General features: G+C 43.8%; 4 protein-coding genes across 7 annotated transcripts; 2 read left to right on the forward strand and 2 right to left on the reverse strand.

Annotated features, from left to right (window-relative positions):
- Nucleotides 1–466: 466 nt before the first annotated feature.
- Nucleotides 467–3211, forward strand: LOC117769136 (zinc finger and BTB domain-containing protein 5-like). 2 transcript variants are annotated; one of them, XM_034597805.1, is made up of 2 exons: nucleotides 467–838; nucleotides 883–3211. In XM_034597805.1, exon 2 carries the CDS (start codon nucleotides 890–892, stop codon nucleotides 2948–2950), a length of 2061 nt encoding a protein of 686 aa, XP_034453696.1. In that variant the 5' UTR covers nucleotides 467–838; nucleotides 883–889; the 3' UTR covers nucleotides 2951–3211. The 2 variants fall into 2 exon arrangements, with proteins under 2 accessions (XP_034453696.1, XP_034453697.1); XM_034597806.1 differs by having other exon boundaries at nucleotides 467–834; nucleotides 879–3211.
- On the reverse strand, nucleotides 3202–7176 carry grhpra (glyoxylate reductase/hydroxypyruvate reductase a). Of its 2 annotated transcripts, none has more exons than XM_034597810.1 (10): nucleotides 7045–7176; nucleotides 5800–5924; nucleotides 5550–5680; nucleotides 5234–5306; nucleotides 5009–5125; nucleotides 4774–4862; nucleotides 4581–4682; nucleotides 4346–4481; nucleotides 3865–3995; nucleotides 3202–3786 (listed from the first exon to the last, which is right to left on the reverse strand). In XM_034597810.1, exons 2-10 carry the CDS (start codon nucleotides 5883–5885, stop codon nucleotides 3665–3667), a joined length of 987 nt encoding a protein of 328 aa, XP_034453701.1. In that variant the 5' UTR covers nucleotides 5886–5924; nucleotides 7045–7176; the 3' UTR covers nucleotides 3202–3664. The 2 variants fall into 2 exon arrangements, with proteins under 2 accessions (XP_034453701.1, XP_034453702.1); XM_034597811.1 differs by having other exon boundaries at nucleotides 5800–5889; nucleotides 7045–7171.
- On the forward strand, nucleotides 7159–17764 carry si:ch211-203d1.3 (protein phosphatase Slingshot homolog 3). Of its 2 annotated transcripts, none has more exons than XM_034597807.1 (17): nucleotides 7159–7287; nucleotides 8429–8571; nucleotides 9907–9944; nucleotides 10050–10236; nucleotides 10709–10824; nucleotides 10962–11030; nucleotides 11806–11871; nucleotides 11998–12180; nucleotides 13055–13148; nucleotides 13271–13399; nucleotides 13621–13667; nucleotides 13796–13942; nucleotides 14746–14946; nucleotides 15113–15332; nucleotides 15421–15522; nucleotides 15619–15714; nucleotides 16353–17764. In XM_034597807.1, exons 2-17 carry the CDS (start codon nucleotides 8524–8526, stop codon nucleotides 16488–16490), a joined length of 1881 nt encoding a protein of 626 aa, XP_034453698.1. In that variant the 5' UTR covers nucleotides 7159–7287; nucleotides 8429–8523; the 3' UTR covers nucleotides 16491–17764. The 2 variants fall into 2 exon arrangements, with proteins under 2 accessions (XP_034453698.1, XP_034453699.1); XM_034597808.1 differs by lacking the exon at nucleotides 7159–7287 and adding an exon at nucleotides 7461–7619.
- A 45-nt stretch (nucleotides 17765–17809) lies between these two features.
- On the reverse strand, nucleotides 17810–19913 carry mrpl18 (mitochondrial ribosomal protein L18). The gene is made up of 4 exons (XM_034597812.1): nucleotides 19681–19913; nucleotides 19390–19558; nucleotides 18150–18384; nucleotides 17810–18041 (listed from the first exon to the last, which is right to left on the reverse strand). Exons 1-4 carry the CDS (start codon nucleotides 19760–19762, stop codon nucleotides 17964–17966), a joined length of 564 nt encoding a protein of 187 aa, XP_034453703.1. The 5' UTR covers nucleotides 19763–19913; the 3' UTR covers nucleotides 17810–17963.
- Nucleotides 19914–21119: the final 1206 nt, after the last annotated feature.

Here is a 21119-nt window from a genome sequence, read left to right on the forward strand (position 1 = left end):
GTTTTATTGGACCATAATATAGGAAATGGATGGATGAAGAGACAAACTGACAGATTGGTTGTCTTGCCACTACAAGGGTGACGGAGAACAAGGATGATTAACCTCCATATATTTTCCAATGAACTAAAATGTAAAAAAAAAAATGTATGACACTTTAAAGATTTTTATAGTCTTCTCTCAAATACTCTGACTGGCAGGGTACCATAGTTATAATTTAACTAAAACAAACTTTATATAACACCTTTATAACAAACAATGTGCTTTACAAGTTAAAACTCCAAAATTGAAGGCAGGAGATACAAAAAATGTTAAGTCAGAAGTCAAAGATTTAAAAGAGGACATTTAGTTAAGTAAACAAATCTAAGTGAGATGTGGTGGTAAAATAATAAACTGAGCTGAGTAATAGAGAATGAGGTGCACTTTCAAGAGATAACCGCCTGGGGGCGATGTTTTATTGTAAGAATTGCTGCTGGTGCCGTCGACAAAGGACGCAGGATGCAACATGGCTGTGAGAGCGGGATGAATTATTCACACCAGTAACTACGGGGATAGATACAGTTACAGTGTTTAAGTTGCAGCAGTGAGAGAGGACCAGCTGCGCGGACAGAGAGCGGCTGCTGCTGGAGACAAAGCCCGAGTCTGAGTCGCATCTCTCCGCGTCATAGTTGGAGCGGGCCCGCCCAGACTCTGGAGCATCTCCGGGACACAGCAGACAGATGCACATCCACCGGGAGGGAGGCTGCTGTCCGCCCTGATGCCGAGTTCAGCACATGAGACGTGGATGATGAGAAGCGTCTCCTCGCGCTGCTTCTGTCAGTGACCTTCATTGTGTCACCAGCATCACCACAACCAGCTCCCCTCCCCTCCCCTCCCCTCCCCCCCGGACACCATGGACTTCCCAGGTCATTTCCAGCACATCTTCCAGCAGCTCAACCACCAGCGCCTGCACGCTCAGCTGTGTGACTGTGTGGTGCTGGTGGGAGGCCAGAGCTTCCAGGCTCACCGCTCCATCCTGGCAGCATGCAGCTCTCACTTCAGAGCCCTCCTGAGCTCCAGTGATGCTGCAGATGAGGTTGGAGGAGCTGGGGTCGACAGAGGGGAAGGCCCCAGTGTGATAGAGCTGGATCCAGAGGTGGTGACCCCCGAGGCCTTCTCCACCCTGCTGGACATGATTTACACCTCCACCCTCTCCCTGGGAGCCTCCAACGTGATGGACGTGCTGCTGGCCGCCTCGCACCTCCATCTGAACACTGTGGTGAAGGCGTGCAAGCTCCACCTGTCCAGGAAGAACTTCCCTGCCTCGCCGCCTAAAGGATGGAGGTCAGTGCAACAGCAGCAGCAGCAGCAGTGTCCCTCCTCACAGGCCGAGAGGTCGTCCTCCCTTCAACTGGTCTCGTCTGCCATGGAGGAGGACTCAGATGAAGATGGAGAGGTAGTTGAGGTCAGCCAATCGATGGGGGAGGTCAGGGGAGTCAATGGCGAGACAGGTGCAGCAGCACAGTCCTCGAGGTATAAAAGGAAGTCACATGAGGACAGGCTCAGCAGCAGGAAGAGAAGCTGCAGAATGCCTGAGGGAAACTACAAGGAGTGTTCTCCCACTGTGACCAGCAGAAGCACCGTCAGTGCAGAGGATGGAGGAGATGATCTGCTGTCCCGAGACCGCCTGAGGACAGCTGAGGGACTTTTGGAGAACCAAGGGGATGAGGAGGTGGAGGAGAAATACGAAGCAACCAAGGGAGAGTCAGAGGAGATCCAGCTTCCGAGCCAGTCGGACAGCAGCACGGGAGGTGCGGGGGCGTGGAAGAAGGATGGAGATACAGATGGAGACACGGTGGTGAAAGTAAAGGTGGGAGAAGAAGGGGAGGAAGAGGCAGAGGAGCCAAAGATGGAGATGATGGAGGTGAAAAAGGAAAATCTAAGCTCATACTCCCCAGATCTAGATTCTCCTCCACCTCCACCACTAGACTGCACAGACAATTTGAACGCAGAAGTAAATGATGAGAAAATGGCCACTGCAGCCGACCAAGCAGTGGGTGGTGTTGTCTCTTTACAATCTCAGCTGTGCACAGATCTTCAGACTGACACACACAGGGACGATGGGGATTTGTGTGAGGACGCTGAAGGCCTGGACAGCCTGTCAGAGCTGGCCTTCTCCTGCTTCCTCAATCCCAGCGCTGACAGTGTAATGGGAGCCCTGGAAGAAGAAGACAGCCTCGCTAGTCTAACAGCTGCTGCCACTGCAGCCGCCGCTGCCGCCAGCAATGCTCCTGCAGCAGCTGGAAATGTAGGTGAACCATGTCAAATCTCAGAAGAGGCAAACATCTGTTTTGCTCAGTCCTCTGATTCCTCCTCCTCTCTTGTTTTTCCAGTAACCTCTGTCCCTCTGCAGCAGCTTCTTCCGACTCAGAGCTCTGGTTTTAGCGACACGCTCATCCTGCAGCCCACCCAGAACTCTTTAGCAGGGTTTCTAAGCGGCATCAGACCCGGCCTCAGTTTGGAAGCCTCCCTCGTCCCACCCTCAACCTCTAGAGGTGGGACAGGCTCAGGTGCGACAACCTTCCGTCGCATTGCTCCCAAAGTGGTGCCTGGGTCAGAGGCCGGCGCAGATCCTTCCTCCTCCTCTTCTGGATCAGCGGGGGATGCTGCTGCTGATCGGCCGCCTCTAACCAGAGCTTCAGATGATGTTCTGTCCAAGTGCAAGAAGGCGGCAGCCGAGGACCATGTGCTGTTAGTAGAAGGGGAGAAGAAATACGCCTGCAGCATCTGCTGCAAAACCTTCATGAACCTGACTGACTGTAAGAAGCACATTCGTGTCCACACGGGAGAAAAGCCCTACCCCTGTCCGAAGTGCGGCAAGCGCTTCAGCCAGTCGTCCCACCTGTACAAGCACTCTAAGAACACATGTGTGAACTGGAAAGACGAGCAGTCGTTCCCAGAACCGCTGCTCTGACCTCTTTGCTAGAGGAAGAAAAAGAATGTACACTGTGAATCTGATTATTTATGAATCTCAAAAACACTTGTTCCATGAAATCAAAAAACAATTTGGTTATTTAATTATTTATTATGTTATCAACCAAGCTGTTTTTTTTCCCATAAGTGAAACATAAGATGTAGCCAAACCAATGTGAATGCACTGAAACTATTCTCAAAGAATAACATGGTTGATGTCACTAAAATTAAGAGTGATGAGAAAATAAAGAATTGCACTCAGTGACTTTTATTGATCTTTTTCAAGCACAAGGATATTTTTTAAGACATGCACAAAACGTTACAATTCTACTGAAAGATACGTTTTTATTCTTCAGAAAAACCAGAGCAGGAGTGTTGATATGGAGCGTCATCAGGTTAAAGTGCAGACCAACAAATGTATTTCTAATCTTCATGGCAAGAACCGTGTTTAGAATGAGAGAGAAAAACATTCTATTTTGAAGGAAAGATCTTCAATGCAAACTATTTTCTTACCATAAAAACTAAGGTTAAGGAGTGCTGCTAGCTGAAAGGACTAAACTTTGCACGAAGCATTTCCTTCCTAAAAGTGCACTTCTGTGTTATTGTGACAGAATCAAATGAAACTATCGAGGCAGAATTATTAACACATCCGTACGTTTCTGTTTCCTGACGTCTGCACAGCATCAGAGGAGGCACAGCGGCTCCGCTTCAGACTCTAGAGGACGAGTTCTTTGGGCATCTCTGTGCCCCGTAATCCAGCCAGCAGGTTCTGCGCCGTCAGCGCTGACATGACACCTCTTGTAGCATAGGTGGCACTGCCGATGTGCGGCAACACCACTGCACAAGAAGAAGAATCAGGGCAAAATTCCTTGTCCGCATTTTTTTGTCAAATCATGAGCCGAAATTTCTACTCACCACAGTTTTTGAGTGTTAGAAGGGGATGGTTTGTTGGGAGTGGCTCGGGTGTTGTGACGTCCATTCCAGCGGCAGCTATCTGTCCACTGCTCAGAGCCTCGTACAGATCGTCCTGGTTCACCACAGTCCCCCTAAATCCAATAATTCACCATGTTGTCATCCTCATGTCTTTTACAAACAAACAGAGCTGGTGTCATAGAGATATGACAATAATCTAAAGCCACTAAAAGTCCATTTCATTTTTTATGCCGATGTGGCCACATGAGAAACATGAAACCGAAATTTCAGGTTTCTCGGATCCCAATTAAGTGAGATATGGGCTCATATACCACTGCAATACCACGGTCATGTGATTCACAGTGCGGGATTGAGCTCATTACCGTCATCTCCGCCAAACCTTGGAAATATGTTGCTTCATCACTGCGGTGAGAACAAAATACATAACGCCACAGCCTAACTGGAAACTACTCTTAAAGTCTACCTGCTTGAGTTGATGAGGACTGCTGTGTTCTTCATCTTGCTGAAGAAGGCCTTGTCACACAGCCCCTGGGTTTCTGGAGTCAGGGAGCAGGTAAGAACTATGAAGTCGCTCTCGGGCACAAGTGTGTCCAGAGGAACTGTTCAACAAAGAGAAGAAGTTAAAAAACAATTTATTTTTAATCCTACAATTTTAGATACGATTTTCACAGTTTTTAAGTTTCTCTCATTACTCTTACCAAATTCTCCATTCACCTCTGCAGCCTGGGGCTTGGCTGTTCTCCCAGAGTAGAGCAGCCTCTTCACCCCAAAGGGCATGAGTCTCTTAGCAACGGCCATACCTGAATAACACATGTTGTTAGTTAGTTGAGGTTACAGTTAGTTATCGAATGTAGCCATATACCAAAGTAAGAGAAGAAATCGTAAGCCTACCAATGCGTCCGAGTCCAATGATTCCTACTGTGCTGCCAGAGAGACCATATCCACACAGCCAGATCGGGTCCCACGAGCTCCAGCCACCACTGAGAGAGCAACACAAACATAGTTTGACCATTGTGCCAGTTTAAGTAATTACTTGTACTTTTAGCTTAAAAAATAACAGAAACACAATCACAATCAAAAGAAAACACTGCTGATATGAGTCAATGTGTAACTTTGTGAGACTGACTTCTTGACCTCCTCCACTCCCTCTGGTAATCTGCGAGCAGTGGACAGCAGCAGAGCCACAGTCAGTTCAGCTGTGGCATCGGTCAGCACATCCGGAGTGTATCCAACACGTATACCGCTGGGGAAAACACACAGCGCTAGCACTTCAGAGGTCGTGTGACACTTTGGTCTATTAGTCAAAGCTTGGTTTTGACAGCATAAGCTGCAGTTTGTTAATGTAACCTACCGTTTTTTGATTTCATCGACAGCCAAGTGGTCGAACCCTACAGACATGGTGCTGATCACTTTGAGGTTTGGTCCTGTAATCAGAGACAGATGTAGACACTAGTTCATTTGATCAGACAGCTTCTGGTTTTGATAAGTTGTTTAATTTAAGCTGAAATAGTGAAAGCATATTGAACTAGAACAACAATCAGTAGAGCTCTTACATTCAACAGGTCCCAAGAGCCATTAAATTATATCAAGCTGCACCAAGATTCACACAGTCATAGATATCCCATCATATACACAGACACACACAGAGAGAGAGATGTGGGGGTGACCTGCAGCATCCAGGACCTCAGCATCGATCTTGTCTGTCAGCATACACAGGAGACCGTCAGCCCTTTCAACGCCTTTGAGAAGCTCGGCTCTCGGGACTGGTTCACTCGAGTCCCACTGAGACACTTCACACCTGTTTGCATGCACACACAACAACGGTGGTGAATACACACATGAAGCCTGTAAGAAACGTGGCTGAAAGAGGTACGTCCTTCAGAGGCTCCTTTCAGAACAAACAGAGACACTTCTTACTCTCCGGCCGCAGACAGGAGCTTCATCCCCTCCTGCGGGATCCTCCTCGTCACGAACACCTTCATGAGTTTTCCAGCTGCCTTCATCACACTTCGATAAATCGTGTCCGGACCGAAGAGCAGAGTCTGACAGGAAAGTTCACAGTTCGTCCTGGTTCACTGATAGCTCTTCTTCTTCTTCTTCCTAGCACCAGGTGGGCTAGACGCCTCAATTGCGCATTGCTGCCCCCTACTGTTTGGTGCTAAAGGTGCACGTATGTATGTATGTATAGATCTATAGATTCATACATTATATTCCTATATAATCCGAAAAGTGTTTTGCTCTTAATAGGCATAAATCAAAAAAGTAAGGAACAATACATTTAGATTTCTGTATATTTGTTTATATTTGTTGACAGTATTCTCAAGTCTTTGGTTCTCAAAGAAACATAGAGAAATAAACATCTGTTCCTCTGACAGATATCACATGTGTGACTTTGACCTAAACTACTGATACTTGTGTTTTCATGAATCACACATTTTGTTGTAACTGAGCTGTGAAAAGACTTGAGATGGGTCGTTGTTGTTGCCTCGCTGATGCTATGAGAAGTATTAAGTGTTTTTTTTTTTTCTCAAGATTTCTAGAGTAGATTATCTTGAAACTTGACATGCAGACAGTGGGAGTCACCATGAACAAGAGTCAGGTGAAATATCTGTGTCACCTCTTAAGGATTTTTAAAATCCATATTTAATAGGAGCAGGTTATGAGTGCCATAATGAAAATTGAGCTGACTTTCCCTTTAGTTTTCTCAATATTTCTACAGTAAAATCTTCTGAAACTTGACATGCAGACAGTGGGAGTCACCATGAACCAGAGTGAGGTGAGAATGCTTTGTCACCTCTTAAGGATTCTTTTAAAATAATATTCAATAGGAGCAATATATGTTTTATATGTTTTATGAGATATAATGAACATTTTTTCTTTAATTCTCTTTATAAAACACATATATGTAATATTCCATTTCATAAAACGTGTTAATGTGTTTGTGTGTAAATCAAATCAAATGTCCATAATAAGTGAAATTAAACTTTCAACGTTTATTTTTGGGTGTTTTCTTATTTCTGCTCCAAGCACCTGGACCGTAACACCCGGAGTAGACGCGCGTCAATGTTTAAGCTGGACCGTGTTTCCACAAACCACAGACTTGTGTTTTCTTATTTCTCTGGAATCAAACTCACTCGGATCAATGGTTCAACTCGAGCTCACCTTTCCCGAGTCTCCGCTGCGGGAGGACGTCGACGTAGCCCGACGTGTTTGTGCGTGTGACGCCTCCGGCCGCTCCTCCTTCTCCTCCTCCTCCTCCTCCTCCTCCGCCGGGGAAGCCGCTGTTCACCGTGAAGTCTTCTCCCTGGACCCGAAGCGAGGGCGGAACATACCGGGAGCTGTCGCTGCCAACAAGCAGGAGCCGAAGCAGGAAACGGAGACAGGGGGGAGCCGAGTGTGGACGAGGTGACGACTTTGTCTTTTATCACTTCGGTTATTCGTTATTGATCCTCGTCGTCCTGTTCGCAGCGGCGGATCAACACGTAGCGTCAGCTGTTAGCTCCGAGTTGGCTCCAGCAGCCTGTTGTTGTTTTCCTGAAGCTCACTCAGATATGTATGTGTTTATAATAAATACATTTACAGTCTACGGTCTCGTATAGTCGCTCCAACACTTCACCTCTTCGTGGTTTCATAGCATAAAGTCCCTGTTTTAAAACGAGCTGCAGCCTTATCACACATCTGCTTTTATAATGGAGGCGTCTTCAGCCGAGTTCGCGTCGTGCTGACTCTCAACAGTGGTGAGCTGTGCTCAGATGTGTCTGTGGAACGGACTCGTTTTGGTTTGGTCGTTTACTTTATTTATAACGGTCGATTTTCACCGCACTCAACGACCTGAGCCCGTAGCCCGAGGCGCATCCTTCAATTCGGGACAACTTCATCAACAATAAGAGTCAAGTCCTCTCCCAACACCACAAGGAACTGCATTATCAGCATTTGGTCTCATTCAAATAAGTTATTTTTTAGTATTTCATGCCTTTTTGGTTTTATTACATAATAATGTAGCATATAGACAATGCAGTTTCATCTCTGTTCGTGTAATGAATAATAAATTCTACCTTTTGAGTCAAGGTATGGATTAAATTGTGGATCACAATCCATGTAATGTTGGTATTGATATGTAATAACATAACATTGTGACATGTTCTAGATTTCTAGCTTCTTCTTCTAGATTAAATGTTCTTTGATCTTATTACAGACAGTACTTGATGATATTGATGATATTGATGATATTGATATCGATTCGCTAACGTCTGACCCAGCCGCCAATCATGTGAGTCGTTGGGGGGAGGGGGTCACATGAGTTATAGTAGGAATGGGTGTCAAGCTGCCGGGGGGGAGGGATCTCAAGACTGCATTGGTCATGGTTGAAAAGTGACATCGTAGATCACGTCCCTCCTGTGTCATGTTTTGAGACTCTTTTAAACCATATCTGGTCAAAATGGAAACCACACACACAGTGTCCTCAGGCTCTTTGTTTTCTTTCCCCGGTGCACTGCTTGTTTTTTGGCTGGATGTAATCAAACCCAAATGTTCCTTTCATTTCCAGAAAACCCCTCCAGCGTCACCCCACCCACTGCACACGTTTGGCTGAGGAACCTGCAGAGCCTGTCTGAGCTTGCCAGCCACAGTGGGTTTAGTGCAATGGCTCTGTTGACCCTGCACAGGATTCCATCCCTCTCCACGGCTCCAGTGAGTCCACCCGTCTCCACGCCTTGTTTTTTGCCTCATACCCTCACATATGAAGGTTACCTTTCGCTTCAGTAGTGATCCAGGACTATATGAGCTGCTCATGCTGGACCCTTGTTCATGAATGTGTCCTTTGTGGGTATCTTCTCTGTATTTGCCTGAATGATAAAGAGGCTGTTTGGTTTTTCAGGTGTTGCCGGGGTTGTGGTTGCACTGATAGGCTCTATTTGCCACAGATTTGTGGTCAGCAAAATTGATTTTTTTTTTTAAAGCTCCCATTCACGGTCATTAGAGCAGTGTCAAGAGATGATTGAATCACTGTCTGTCCAAATCTGTTCAAATCATACAAACACTTCATCACCAGGCTCTGTCAGTAACTTTATCTCTTCTCATCCTGTCATTCTTCTGTTAAGCTGATTTAACTTTACATCAAAGGCTTGTTCTTTTCTTCCGGTGTTTATCATTGCCAACTAAATCATACATGACCTGACTGTGGGCCCAGGTCTCATTTTATTTGCATATTTTGTCACTGAATCGAATCGACTCTACTATCTTAACGTGTGCTCTCTCTTTTTATCTTCTTCCACTCCTCATCGTTCCTCTCCTGGCTCCTGCCCACTTCTCCTCTTACATTTCTGTTTTCTTTTCTTGACTCTGTCTGGACTTGTCAGTTGCGTAACAGGTAAAGTCGCTGTCTCCGTAAACCCTTAACTACTGCCGCTACTTCTCTCTTGTTTCTTCCCCCCCTCCCCGCATTGCATTTCTTCTTCTTACCTTCTATAGTTTCACTGCTAATCTCGTTTTTTTCTTCTCACCCCTCAGTATCCTCTTCCTTCTACTCACATGTCACTCTTTGTGTATGTCTTCCACTGCACCATATCTGTGTCACACCACATTTCACCCGAGAAAATGACTTAACAGTTTTTCCTGCCATATGTGTCAGCACTTTCAACAGGAAAAACATTGCACGCACTGCTGCTGGTGCTCCCAGAAAGCTTGTCATAGTGTTTGAAGAGTTAGAAATGTGACCCTGCGGGAGCATTAGAATCAGTGATCAGCATGTACTCATAGTAATTAGCGTATTACAGCAACCCAAGCATCTGCTTCCATGTTTCTTGGCAATGTGCATTTGTTCATAATTGTAAAGCACCAGCTCCAGAGAAACTTCAGTCTGCTGGAGCGTAAAGAAATGAAATAGAATAATAAAAATCATCATCAATTAAATAAATGATTTAGCATTGTTTAGGTTAGTAGAATCACACACAAACACATCAGAGATCAAATATTAATATTTTCCTTCTTGGTGTGTCTTTGTCGTGGTTTATTTTATTTTGAAAGGATGAAAGCCTCCAAAGAAGAGGGAGACTGCAGAAAAGGTAGATGTGAACCCTCGTCCTCTCTGAAGTGACATTTAATGACCCTCGTAACAGAATGATAACCTGCTGCTCGACGTTTAACTAACTGATGTGTATGCGTCTCAGGGAGAGCTTTGCCCTTGTTAAAGGGGCGGTGCTTCTGCTGGAAGAGGGCGAGGGCGAGGACCCCCACAATGAGACTTCTCACACCCCAACTTCTCCCACGAAGCAAGAAGGCGGAACGTCAAACACACGGCACAGACACCTCCACGCCATGATTGAGCAGCTCAGGCCAGAGGATACCATCCAGCTGGTGAGACCTCGTCTTCTCACGCACGATAGGAATCAGATCCGATCTCAGGTTAAAGGGGCCACATGCAAAGTTTACTGTTATATAGCCATTAACAGCTGTGTGCTCACCAGTTTAGCAGTTTAGTTTAACATTTTGCTCCTCAAGACACATACGGAGTATAAGAAAAACACAGATCTGTTTCTTTAAGTGGACCACAGCCAGTGTCTGGGTTTCTCTGTAAACACAACACTGACTTCCTTGGCTTTTAATTTTCTCAAGAAGGCCAAAGAAAATAGAGGCACAGGATATTTTCTCTGTGAATAATCAGCCAGGTTTTGTGAGATTCCAGACCTCAGAACCTCAGAAGAAAATGCAACATGTCGCACAGACACACAGTGTTTACAGAGCATCAGACCTGTTGCGTTTACCCCTAGTCTCCTTTCTGTCTCACACATCCTCCGTCTCTCTGCCGCTCTTGTTTTCTGCCATGCAGGCGGTGCAGCTGGAGTCCATGAACCCCAGCAGAGTCAGGTATCTGATCGTGGTTTCCACCCTCGGCAGCAAACAGGAGAGCATCCTGCTGGGGATGGATTTCCCCGACTCAGACAGGTGTGTGTCGCCAGAATGCTGGTGCACTTTTTCACGAAGAGCAAACATCCATTTGGTTAACAACTTCTGATACAGCTTTGACGTTTTAAACTTTGTTCCTTGCCTTGAGTCTCTGTGTACCCACTGGCTCTTTGCAGTGACCGGTGCACCATCGGCTTGGTTCTGCCGATATGGAGCGACATGCAGGTGTATCTGAATGGAGACGGGTAAGAAACGTTTGGATTAAACATTTAGCAAAAGGGGGGATGATGATTGAGTAAAAGATTTCAAAGCAGAAGCAATGGGTTTGGGAGGCTGGGGCACAGATGGTGCAGCTCGATGCCTGGGATTCTGGCCAGAGATAATGAGAATGAGTAATGACTCTATTTATGGAGTTGAAGCATGCTCCATAAATTACGACTGCTCCTATCACTCACTAAGACCCTGGTATAATCATGGAGCTCATGTGTTTTTGAAAGTGAAGTATGTTTGGCTTCGGTCCATAGCTGACAGTGTAGCTGAGGAAAGGTCTGGTAAATAAACTCCCTGTTTGTGTTGTAGTTCATCCAGAACCCCTAAATATCCACTGCAGTTCTGGTGTGATTCGAGTTTACAGTCTAAAAGCAGTGACTCAGTGCTGTGGCTCTGCTGTCTACTGCCATGTTTTAACTAATCCGCCATCACCCACTGAATGTTACCGATACGAGACGCTTTGATTAGCTGCCATGTTCACCCTCATCAGGCTGGATCGCACCTCCCACTGTGCTAACTTCTCTCTCTCTCACTGTCCTCACATTTCCTTTCCTCACTAGAACAACCACTCATTTACACTGAATAATAACAGAATTCAATACTAAAAATAATTGAGCGTGTGTCAGTTTGCTCTGTAGAAATGCTCACAAAGCTTCTTATTAGTGTGACTTCCTCTTCTCTCTTTCTTCTCTTTCACTTTCTGTTCCCCTGACTTAATTATCGGACCTCATGTTTGATTTTGTCCCTCAGTGGTTTCAGCGTGACATCAGCAGAAGAGACCAGGATCTTTAAGCCTGTCTCCATGCAGACCATGTGGTGAGTAAAATACTGACACTCAGGTGTTCACACCAAGCATGAATATACCTTTAATGAAATCCAGCACCACACATCCAAAAGTACCTCGTGACATTATCTCCTTCTACCCCTCCCCACCAACATAAGGTCAGTGCTGCAGGCGTTGCACGGCTGCTGCGAGCGGGCGGTCAAGGCAGTGTTGATCCCAGGCTCTGGCCTGGAATGGGCCCAGCACTACCACAAGCACATCGAGTCAGACCGCTTCTGCCTCAATGAGTGGGAGGCCATGGACGATCTGGAGTCAGTCCGCAAGGACGTTAGTGGACAGAGGTAAGAGGTGTTTCCTCTAAATGTCAGTGCAGTGCTCTTATCGGAACTAAGTGAGCTCCTGCTGCCAGTGGTGGATCAAGTATTTAAATCTTTTACTTAAGTAGAAATACAACATATTCCACTTCAGGCAGTCCAGCTTTTAAAGTCTAACATAAGCAGAAGTTCAAAAGTATTATCAGCAAAATATAATTGAAAAGTGAAGTAAAAGGGCTGAATAGGCCCATGTGAGTGTTATGTTATAAACCTGCTATAACTGCTCTCAGATAATTAAAGTGGATTAATTAGTTAATAATTAAGTTCAATATTATCGCTCTACCTACAGTGTTTCTCTTAGAATTGTTCTCAGGCCTGGTATTTCTCACCCCAGTTTAAGAGCGGTGCATAAAACTGAAAAACACTCAGACACTCAGAAACACGTAAGCAGAGAGCAAAAAAAACGTAACTTTCATCAAAAACGACAGAGAATTTGGAATTGTATCAAAATAAGCTGTGTAACCTTTAACTACACATCATGAAGACAGCGAGCGTGATTCATTGCTGCACATGGTGAAACATGTAAATAAAACTATACACTATAAAATAAAATTTAAAAAAGGAAATCTTACTGCAACCCTTAAAAATATTTGGGCCTGGCTGGGGTTCATGCCACCAGGCCTGTACTGTTATAGAGGATAACCACTATTATAGTTGTTATTTCCAAAGTAAGTACCTCCTAACTGTGTATCAAGTATTGTACTTGAACAAATGTTCTCCGCTATATTCGTCTGCCTGTAGCTATAAATGTGTAAATAAAATTAAAGTTGTCATCTGTTCTTATTGCTCATGCACACCTGACAATCTGTACTAAAAGTTTGACTTGTCCTTGTTTGGGTAGTTCGGCAGACAGACTCTCGAACGAGATGCTGATCAAAGAGAACCTGAGAGACATTATGAGGACCGAAGACCTGGACAACCTCACGTCTAAAATGGTGAGACGTGGGCAGATGAGGAAGTGGGAACTTCTGTAGCAGGGCTGCAGAAGAGAATCCGTCAAATATTAACAAGAGGATGTTTGCAAACCTGTGTTGATCTTTGCTTTGCTCTGCTGTAGGTGCATACTAGTCTAGAGTCGAGGATCGGCTTCGATATGAGACCTTACAAGGAGTACATTGACAATGAGATCCTGGTCACCATGGCTCAGATGGACAAACCCTCTAAAATATTGGACTTTCTTTATCTGGTGAGTGGTAGCTCAGCTCCTAAGATGTTGGTCAGAAGGCTTTGTGTAAGTTAGTGTATTTGGTGTTTGGTGGTTGCTTTCACCAGGATGTTGTAAGTGACTGTAACTTCCTCTTTGTGGCAGACATGTGTCGACAGTGAAAGGGAAGATGGCTGTGTTGGCCCTTCTCTTTTCCTCCTCTCTGCCCTCAGTTGAACGTCTCCTTCTTTATCTGGTTTCAGGGCTCTGAGTGGAACGCCGCTAACTTTGAGGAGCTGCAGAAAAACAAGTCAGTGCAACATATTCTAAAGCTCTTTGTATCCTAGTTATCAGCTGGAGTTTCCATTGTTTTAACTCTGAATTGTGTTTTCCTCAGTCACTGCCGCTGCTCTGACTCTGCGTCTATATGTCTTTCAGTGTCGGCTACATTCTGAATGTGACGAGAGAGATTGACAACTTTTTCCCAGAGTCCTTCAAGTACATGAACATCAGAGTGTACGATGTCGAAGCCACCGACCTGCTCCCCTACTGGACGGACACATACAAATTTATCAACGCTGCAAGGTAGTCCTGAAACCGTGCACACATAAGAAGACTCACGTGTCTAAAAGCATTGCCCTGACAATCACACTGCTACCACAAGTATGGCATCAACCACATGACATGCAGAAATGCTAAATCATCAGACGAACATGTTTATATGTTTGTGACTGTTCTGACCTGAAACTCAGTCAAAAAGGGAAATAGGTCATTTGTGCCGACTAGGGGCGTTACGGTTTTTAGTCATGGATAAGGTCATTTTTCAGATCTGCAAAAAGAATCGAGACAAATATAACGTTGCTTTCTATTTATTAAAGAACATAAACTATAACAACATAAGAACTTTTGCAACATTCCACTTGTTCAATGTTTAAATAATAATTTAAAGTAAAATATTTGATATTTCCTTTATAAATAGAAGTACAAAATGAACAATCAAGCTTTTTGTTGTTGTGTCTTCAATGATTCCAATTAATTATCTAGACTGAAGCGCACCATATTCTAGTTTGTCCTGCCACAGTTTCATAATGAACCAACAAAAGATACAAAATAAGAGATTTCTAAGTTAGAGGTTTTTCTGCCTGGTGCTCGCTCTGTCTCTCCCCCTTGAACACTTGCAGTATCCACATGCGTTCAGGGATCAGCCGTGGCCCGTTACACCACTAGTGCTGAACTAGTGCTAACCCTAACCCTAACCCAGCCACCTTTTCTCAAGCTCATAGCTTTTAAGTATCAAGTGTTTTAAAAATCGCTTTCCTGTGAAGCTGAAACCTCAAGTAGAACTCTAAACCACTGATGGAGCTTTTCTCTTGATATCTGTGTTGCAGGAAGAGGGGACAGGCGGTGTTGGTGCACTGTAAGATGGGCGTCTCTCGCTCTTCGTCCACGGTGATAGCCTATGTCATGAAGAACCAGCGCTTGACGATGGATGTGGCGATGGCCTACGTCAGGGATCACAGGGCCATCATTAAGCCCAATGATGGCTTCCTGAAGCAGCTGCTGACCTACGATGGCATCCTCAATGCAAGGTCAAGCACACTGTTAGGACTTTTAATGTGCAAAGATCTATATTCCAAAAAGTTTTTTGTTAAGTTTTAGTTTTAGAATTAGTTTTCGGCTGCTTGTGAATGTTTTTTGACGTTGATTCATTTACTTGTGGAGTAAATTTGTGTTGTCTGTTCCTCATCATTGCAGCCAGCAGCGTCACAGCGCACTCTGGAGGAGAAAGTCCAGAGACCAAAGACAGAAGTCACTTCGCAAAGAGGAAGGAGGCGACGAAGGAAAGCCAGAAGAGGAGGAGGAAGAAGAAGAGGAGGATGAGGAGGATGAGGAGGATGAGGAGGACCTAGAGAGTCCAGATGAAAAAGATTCCGGTTGCTCAGAAGAAAAAGATGACTCAGAGGAGGAAGCAGCGGTAATTAGTCACAACAATAACATGTTATTAGCATTTGAAATCCTGCAGATACTTCTTTTATGTCTTTAATCTTCTGAACCACACGCAGGTGTTTGAAGAACCCGTCCCCATGTATGACACCAATCAGGACCATGGGCCGACGGGACCAGCAGCTGTCTGTCCCACAATAACTCTAAACGAACCAGAAAAGGTGCGAGAAGCTGCCTGGCACCATGAACCTGTATCTTCCCATGGCACGATAACATTCACTCATATAGATATTCTTTTATCTCTGTCTCCCCTGCAGGTCGCTTCGAGCGTTAATCGCAGCTGCAGGATGAACCTCTTCTCCCTCATGCAGTCCATCAGTGAACAGGATGCTGAAGATAAGGGACGTGAGCAGGTAAATGAAGCAAAGAGCAGAGACGAATGAGCAAATGTCAAATCTGTCTTTGTTTTTATCTGTCCAGTTTACTTGGATTTTGGTGGTAATTCTAGTTCACATCCTTCCAGATTTTTTATATTTAAAGAGAAATTCTGAGTTCTTTGTGACAGTGCCAGGAAATTGTAGATATAGAAGATAAACTGTAAATTCCAAAAGTTCTCATGTGGAGTTGTGTAAGACTTGTGAAATATTAGAGCATTTAATTTCCTGAGACTCTAATGTGCTCTGATCTTTTACAGCTTCATTTCTCTGGCCTTCAGTTAAATCAAACTCTTGACAGTTATAGCTGCAGCTATTGCTTGATTTAATTATTGAATCATTAACTGCTTAATCATTTAATCTGGCTGCGATGTCTTTACTGCGTGTTTAGTCAATCTGTAAAAAATATTAAGTTTACTTTCAAATACAAGAAAGAAAATCAACAAATTGTCACATTGAAGAAGCTGGAAAAATGTCTTGCTTGAAAAATAAAACTATTATTGGATCATCAATAAAGCCACCGCTAAACAAATTGATTAACCTACTATTCATTGCAGCTCTAGAGCCAATTTTCATTTCCAGCTCCGTATGTAACCACTCTTCTCCTCATTTCAAAGCTTCCTGGCAGCCCGAGGCGGTCTCCAGGGCAACGCAGGAGAAGCCTTGCGCGACGAGGTCTGACTCACCAGACCGCGTGTGTGGACGTTTCACCTGAACCGCGCAGCCTGCCGGACGCCAGTCTGAGTCCACCCTAAAGGGGTAGAGCAGGGAGGGAGGGAGGGAGGAGGAGTCTGAAGGAACGTGAGCTCCAGTAACACGCCAAGGTTTTTTACACTGTTCAGATTATTTTAGAACGTTTTTAATTCATGGTTTGAATTTCTCTTGTAATAATCATTAGAACTGATCGGTCACCATTGGTAAAAGGATCTTGCTGCAGTATTGATGTACCAGTAAAAGCCAGGATGATAGATTATTGTATTATTATGGTTTATAAAGTGTTTTTAATTTTAGAACATATCCTCCCACATATAGACGGTTTCTTCCTCCATGTACCATCCTCTTTCTCAAGCTCCTTTCTTTCCCTCTTCTTCGGCATTGTCTCTATGCAATTACTGTCCTCTGTAAATTAGGCTGTATGCTGCCATTCCAAGGTCGTCAATGTTCTTCATTTCCTCTCTCTCTCTCTCATCAGAAGTCTTTTACATTAGCTGCTCACGGATGTGAGGGTTATACTGTGTCTAAGCTGTGCATTATGGACCAGGGCCAGTTTCATGGCACAAGCCTGTTTGCCAAACAATGTATTCCAATGTGCCAAGGAATATATAGCGTATTTAATTGAAAGTATGTATCATGTCACCCATTGTTATTTTATTTTCTTAAAACACCAGGACTGCGTGAGTGCCTTCAACCTGAGAATGAAATCCAACTCTGTGACTGGTGTTTTAATGTTTGTACTACGAGGTGGTGGCTGAACATTGGATGTACCTTGTACTATTTCTTACTTGGTGTGATTGCAGTATAAATGTGAGCATGTGTGTGTATAAAGCATATATATATAAGCAGTATATGTATCCACAGATAATTGCTGATGAACTGGGTGCATGTTGTGTTTTTATACAGGCCTATGAGAGCAAAGTGTTCACGTATTTATGAGCATTTAATGGATAAATTATTCCGCATATTATTTTCAGATTTACTAGATGCTGATATGGAACAGTATCTCATCATGCTGGGGTTGACGTTTATCCAGAGAACCCGAGCTACAGCTTACTTTACATGTTATCTGCATGCTAGTTAAAACACCATGCACTTTATACTCCCACAACACTGTTCCCACTGCCTGAGCCAACATCAAGCTATGCTGTACTCTGCTCTAAGTGATCCTTTTTGGAGACTTATTATTCTGTGTATGTTTAAAACCACATCTCTTTGCCTTGTTGATTTAATCTCTCCACTGACTACACTGTCTCACTCTTGTTTACAAAAAGCACCACGAGTGAAAAATAAATAATCATCCTCCACAAACCGATTTTTTGTTTCTTGATTGAATGACACACCAGAGGACAAATGTTCTGTGTCCACAAACATTTTATCCACAAGAGACAAAGCACAAGCAACTGTACCTTCACCAGTGATTTCACTCATGATATTGTCATTTACTCATTTAGTTTCTGTACAGTCATTCTTAACAGAGCAGACACAAGAGATGGGATGGATGAAAACTAAACTCATGTTGCGATGTATTTCCTTCTGGGTTCACTGAGCGTGACTCCTCCTTCTTTCAATGCTGTTCTGAAAGCCTGAACCTGTGTGAGAGAGAAATCCAGAGGAGGCAAATGAAGCAGGTGATAAAAAAAACGATATAAAATGAATCACTGCATCTTGTTTCTGCAATTCATGCTTGATGTTCTCACCGCGTCTGAGCGGTACGTCCAGGGAATGGCCCTGTACACCATCCTCGTGATGCCGGCCTGTTGACATCGGAGCGCCAGAACCTCGCCCACCGCTTGACAGGTGGCCACACACCTGGTGGAGGCCAGCTCCTTCCTCAGTGACCACTCTGTGGTTGAGCAGGTCAGCACAGGGACAGGCGAGCTGCCGGAGAACACTTGCGCCGTCACATGATGCTGGCTGCGGGAAAACACCAACCTGAAACGGGACAAAACATAATGAATTAAAGGAAACAGATGCAGGAAAATCCAAAGCTTGAAGAATGTTTGAAATCAAAATGATGACTGTAGATCATTTCTTCAGGATTACGCAAAAGCTACTGGATGGAATAACCTGAAACTTGTTGGAAGGATGTGGCATGGGTCAGGAAAGAAGCCATTCAGTTTTGGTGAGGATCAAGGGGGGGATTTTTTTCACATTTTCATGGATTTGTCAGGGAGTAATTCATGGATCTTGAAGGGAAATATCAGATTGGGGGACTTATATCTATGAGTGTGTTTTATCTGGTGCAGCTTGATTGAGTATAAAGGGAACTGCTGGTCCTTGGCAGACGTATGCGCTGAACTGAGTGCCGCTCTAGTTTTAGGCTGCTTTTTAGATATTTTTGTATAATTCCTGTATCTTCACTTCTAAATGATCGGACACGTTCAGGGGACTGATAGTTATGATTGTGTGCGGATCCAAATAAAAATCTATGTGATGAATTTTGATGTGGTTTCAAAAGGGGACTGTTGACAGTGGAGGAAAACTTAAATAGGTAACAATTTATATTTTAATTAGTATTGTATTAAGTACATCTATTGCAAGTATATGTTATTTAACTGGGTAACTGGATATTGTAAACATTATCAGCTATATCTTGATAAATCCCCTGTGGGGAAATTAAAAGAATTACATATTGACATGCAGTTTTTCCCAAAACTAAATAAACAATAATTTATTTAGTTTTTACATACTGTGAAGACACTCTCACACTTTTGGTGCGGACAAAAGGTGCATCTAACTTGTCTCAAGACTGAAAACTAATCCTAAAAAATACTCTGACATTAGCAAATAAGAAAATTAAAGAGACTCAATTACATTATTAAAGAGGTAAAGAAGGAAGAGAAGAGTTAGTGACATTCAGAGACACACACACACAGTCTTTCTATCTCACACACTCCTTGCAGATTCACACTCAGACTCTGAGGTTCCCACACACACCTGTGGTAGAACTCCCGGGGGGGCCAGGTCGTGCTCCAGCCGCGGTCCTTCACAGCCAGGGCCATCTGCTCCAGGTTCCGCGGGTTCCTGTTCACGAAGGTCGGGTTCACAGCTTGATTTTCATCCGCGCTGGGCTCCGGCTGCGGGGCCGCCTGGCTCAGACACCGCGCTGAGACAACACGTGGACAGTGAGAACAATCGCTGCAGAGCTAGTAACTGTTATCTGAGTTAAATCAGCCATCAAAGAACCGACTGTCTAATGTGAACAGTAAGTGGAGTCTGCGGACTAACCTGTGTGACTTGTGGCGACACGATACTGTTGAATTTGACCGAACAACCGCCGCAGGCTGAGGTTGAATCCGCTCAGAGCCATGTCCTCCCCTCGTGTATTCAAATAGAGCTTCTGTTTGGTTATTATCACCTTCTGAGGCCTCGTGTCCTTACAAACACGCAGATTCTCCTGCAGTTTGACATCAACTCACCGTGACACGGCCAGCGCCATCTTTGACTTTCAGACAACATCCGGTTCACTGTGTGCCACTCCACCGGAAGCACTTACAGAAACAACCGGCCACAAACGTTGAGTTCCGCTTCACCAACAACAGTTGCATTGGTTTTGTATTTTTTTTTAAATACGTTATAATAAATAAAGTGCTGCACTTACTATTTAAAAAATTATTCTCGAGAATATATCTGTTTAATGTTTTTTAATAAAGGGGCCTCTCCTCCACTTCATGGGCAGAGAAAAATTACTGCAAATTACAGCTAGTTTCTTCAGATTAGGATTTTAAAGAAGTGTATGATATAATCCTGGAAAATCTGCAATGAACCAATTCATCTTTGGGTCCATGTGATAACTGGTCAAAATGTGAAGAACTTCTTTAAAGGTGAACTTGAGATTTCATGTTCAGGAGGCCATAAGCCATGTGACCTCAACTTTGAACCACCAAAATCGAATCAGTTCATCCGTGAGTCCAAGTGAATGTTTGTATCAAAATTTGAATAAATTCCCTAAAGGCGTTCTTGAAATATCGTGTTCACAAGACTGGGATGCACTTACAGACCGATGGACAACTTGAAAGCATACATCTCTGGCCACTGGTTGTCACCGGTGCGGAGGCAGACATTTTGGTTTAGTTTCACCAAAACCAGCTACAGTACATGACCATGCTAATGAAATCATAATGAATGCAAAATTTCTCATTAGTAATAATTAGCAATTGTTTAATTTGATTGTTCACTTGTTTGCACTTCAATCTAAAGCTCTCTTAGTTGACCTATAATTAAATGTGCCACATATATAAAACTGCCTCGTCTTTACATTGCTTTAGTTGTATAGTTTTACTTCTTATACCAATAATCAAATATTAAGATTTAACGGACTTCTTCCATTGCTGGCAACTTCTTTCATGAGTCTTAAATACACAAAATAATGAGTGACTTCCAACAGTAAGATAAAGCGAGAAAAAGTGTTTTAATTTCAGTTGGGATTTTACAGTGCAAACCTGCAGAAAAAGAGACATGTCCATGATGTTTATGATGATATCATTTATCCAAAAGTCTTCATGAATAAACAAACACTCTGTCCCAGTAAGGCACCTGAAAAACTGTCAACTACCAATAAATACCTCTTGTGTGTTTGTGCTTGGAAGACATGGCAATGAGTGGAAAGTACCTTTGGCTCATGAACATCATAGAGATAATTGTGATGTAAACGTAATTGATTATTG

This window comes from Hippoglossus hippoglossus, chromosome 10 (assembly GCF_009819705.1).
Source record: "Hippoglossus hippoglossus isolate fHipHip1 chromosome 10, fHipHip1.pri, whole genome shotgun sequence".
NCBI classification, from domain to species: Eukaryota; Metazoa; Chordata; class Actinopteri; order Pleuronectiformes; family Pleuronectidae; genus Hippoglossus; species Hippoglossus hippoglossus.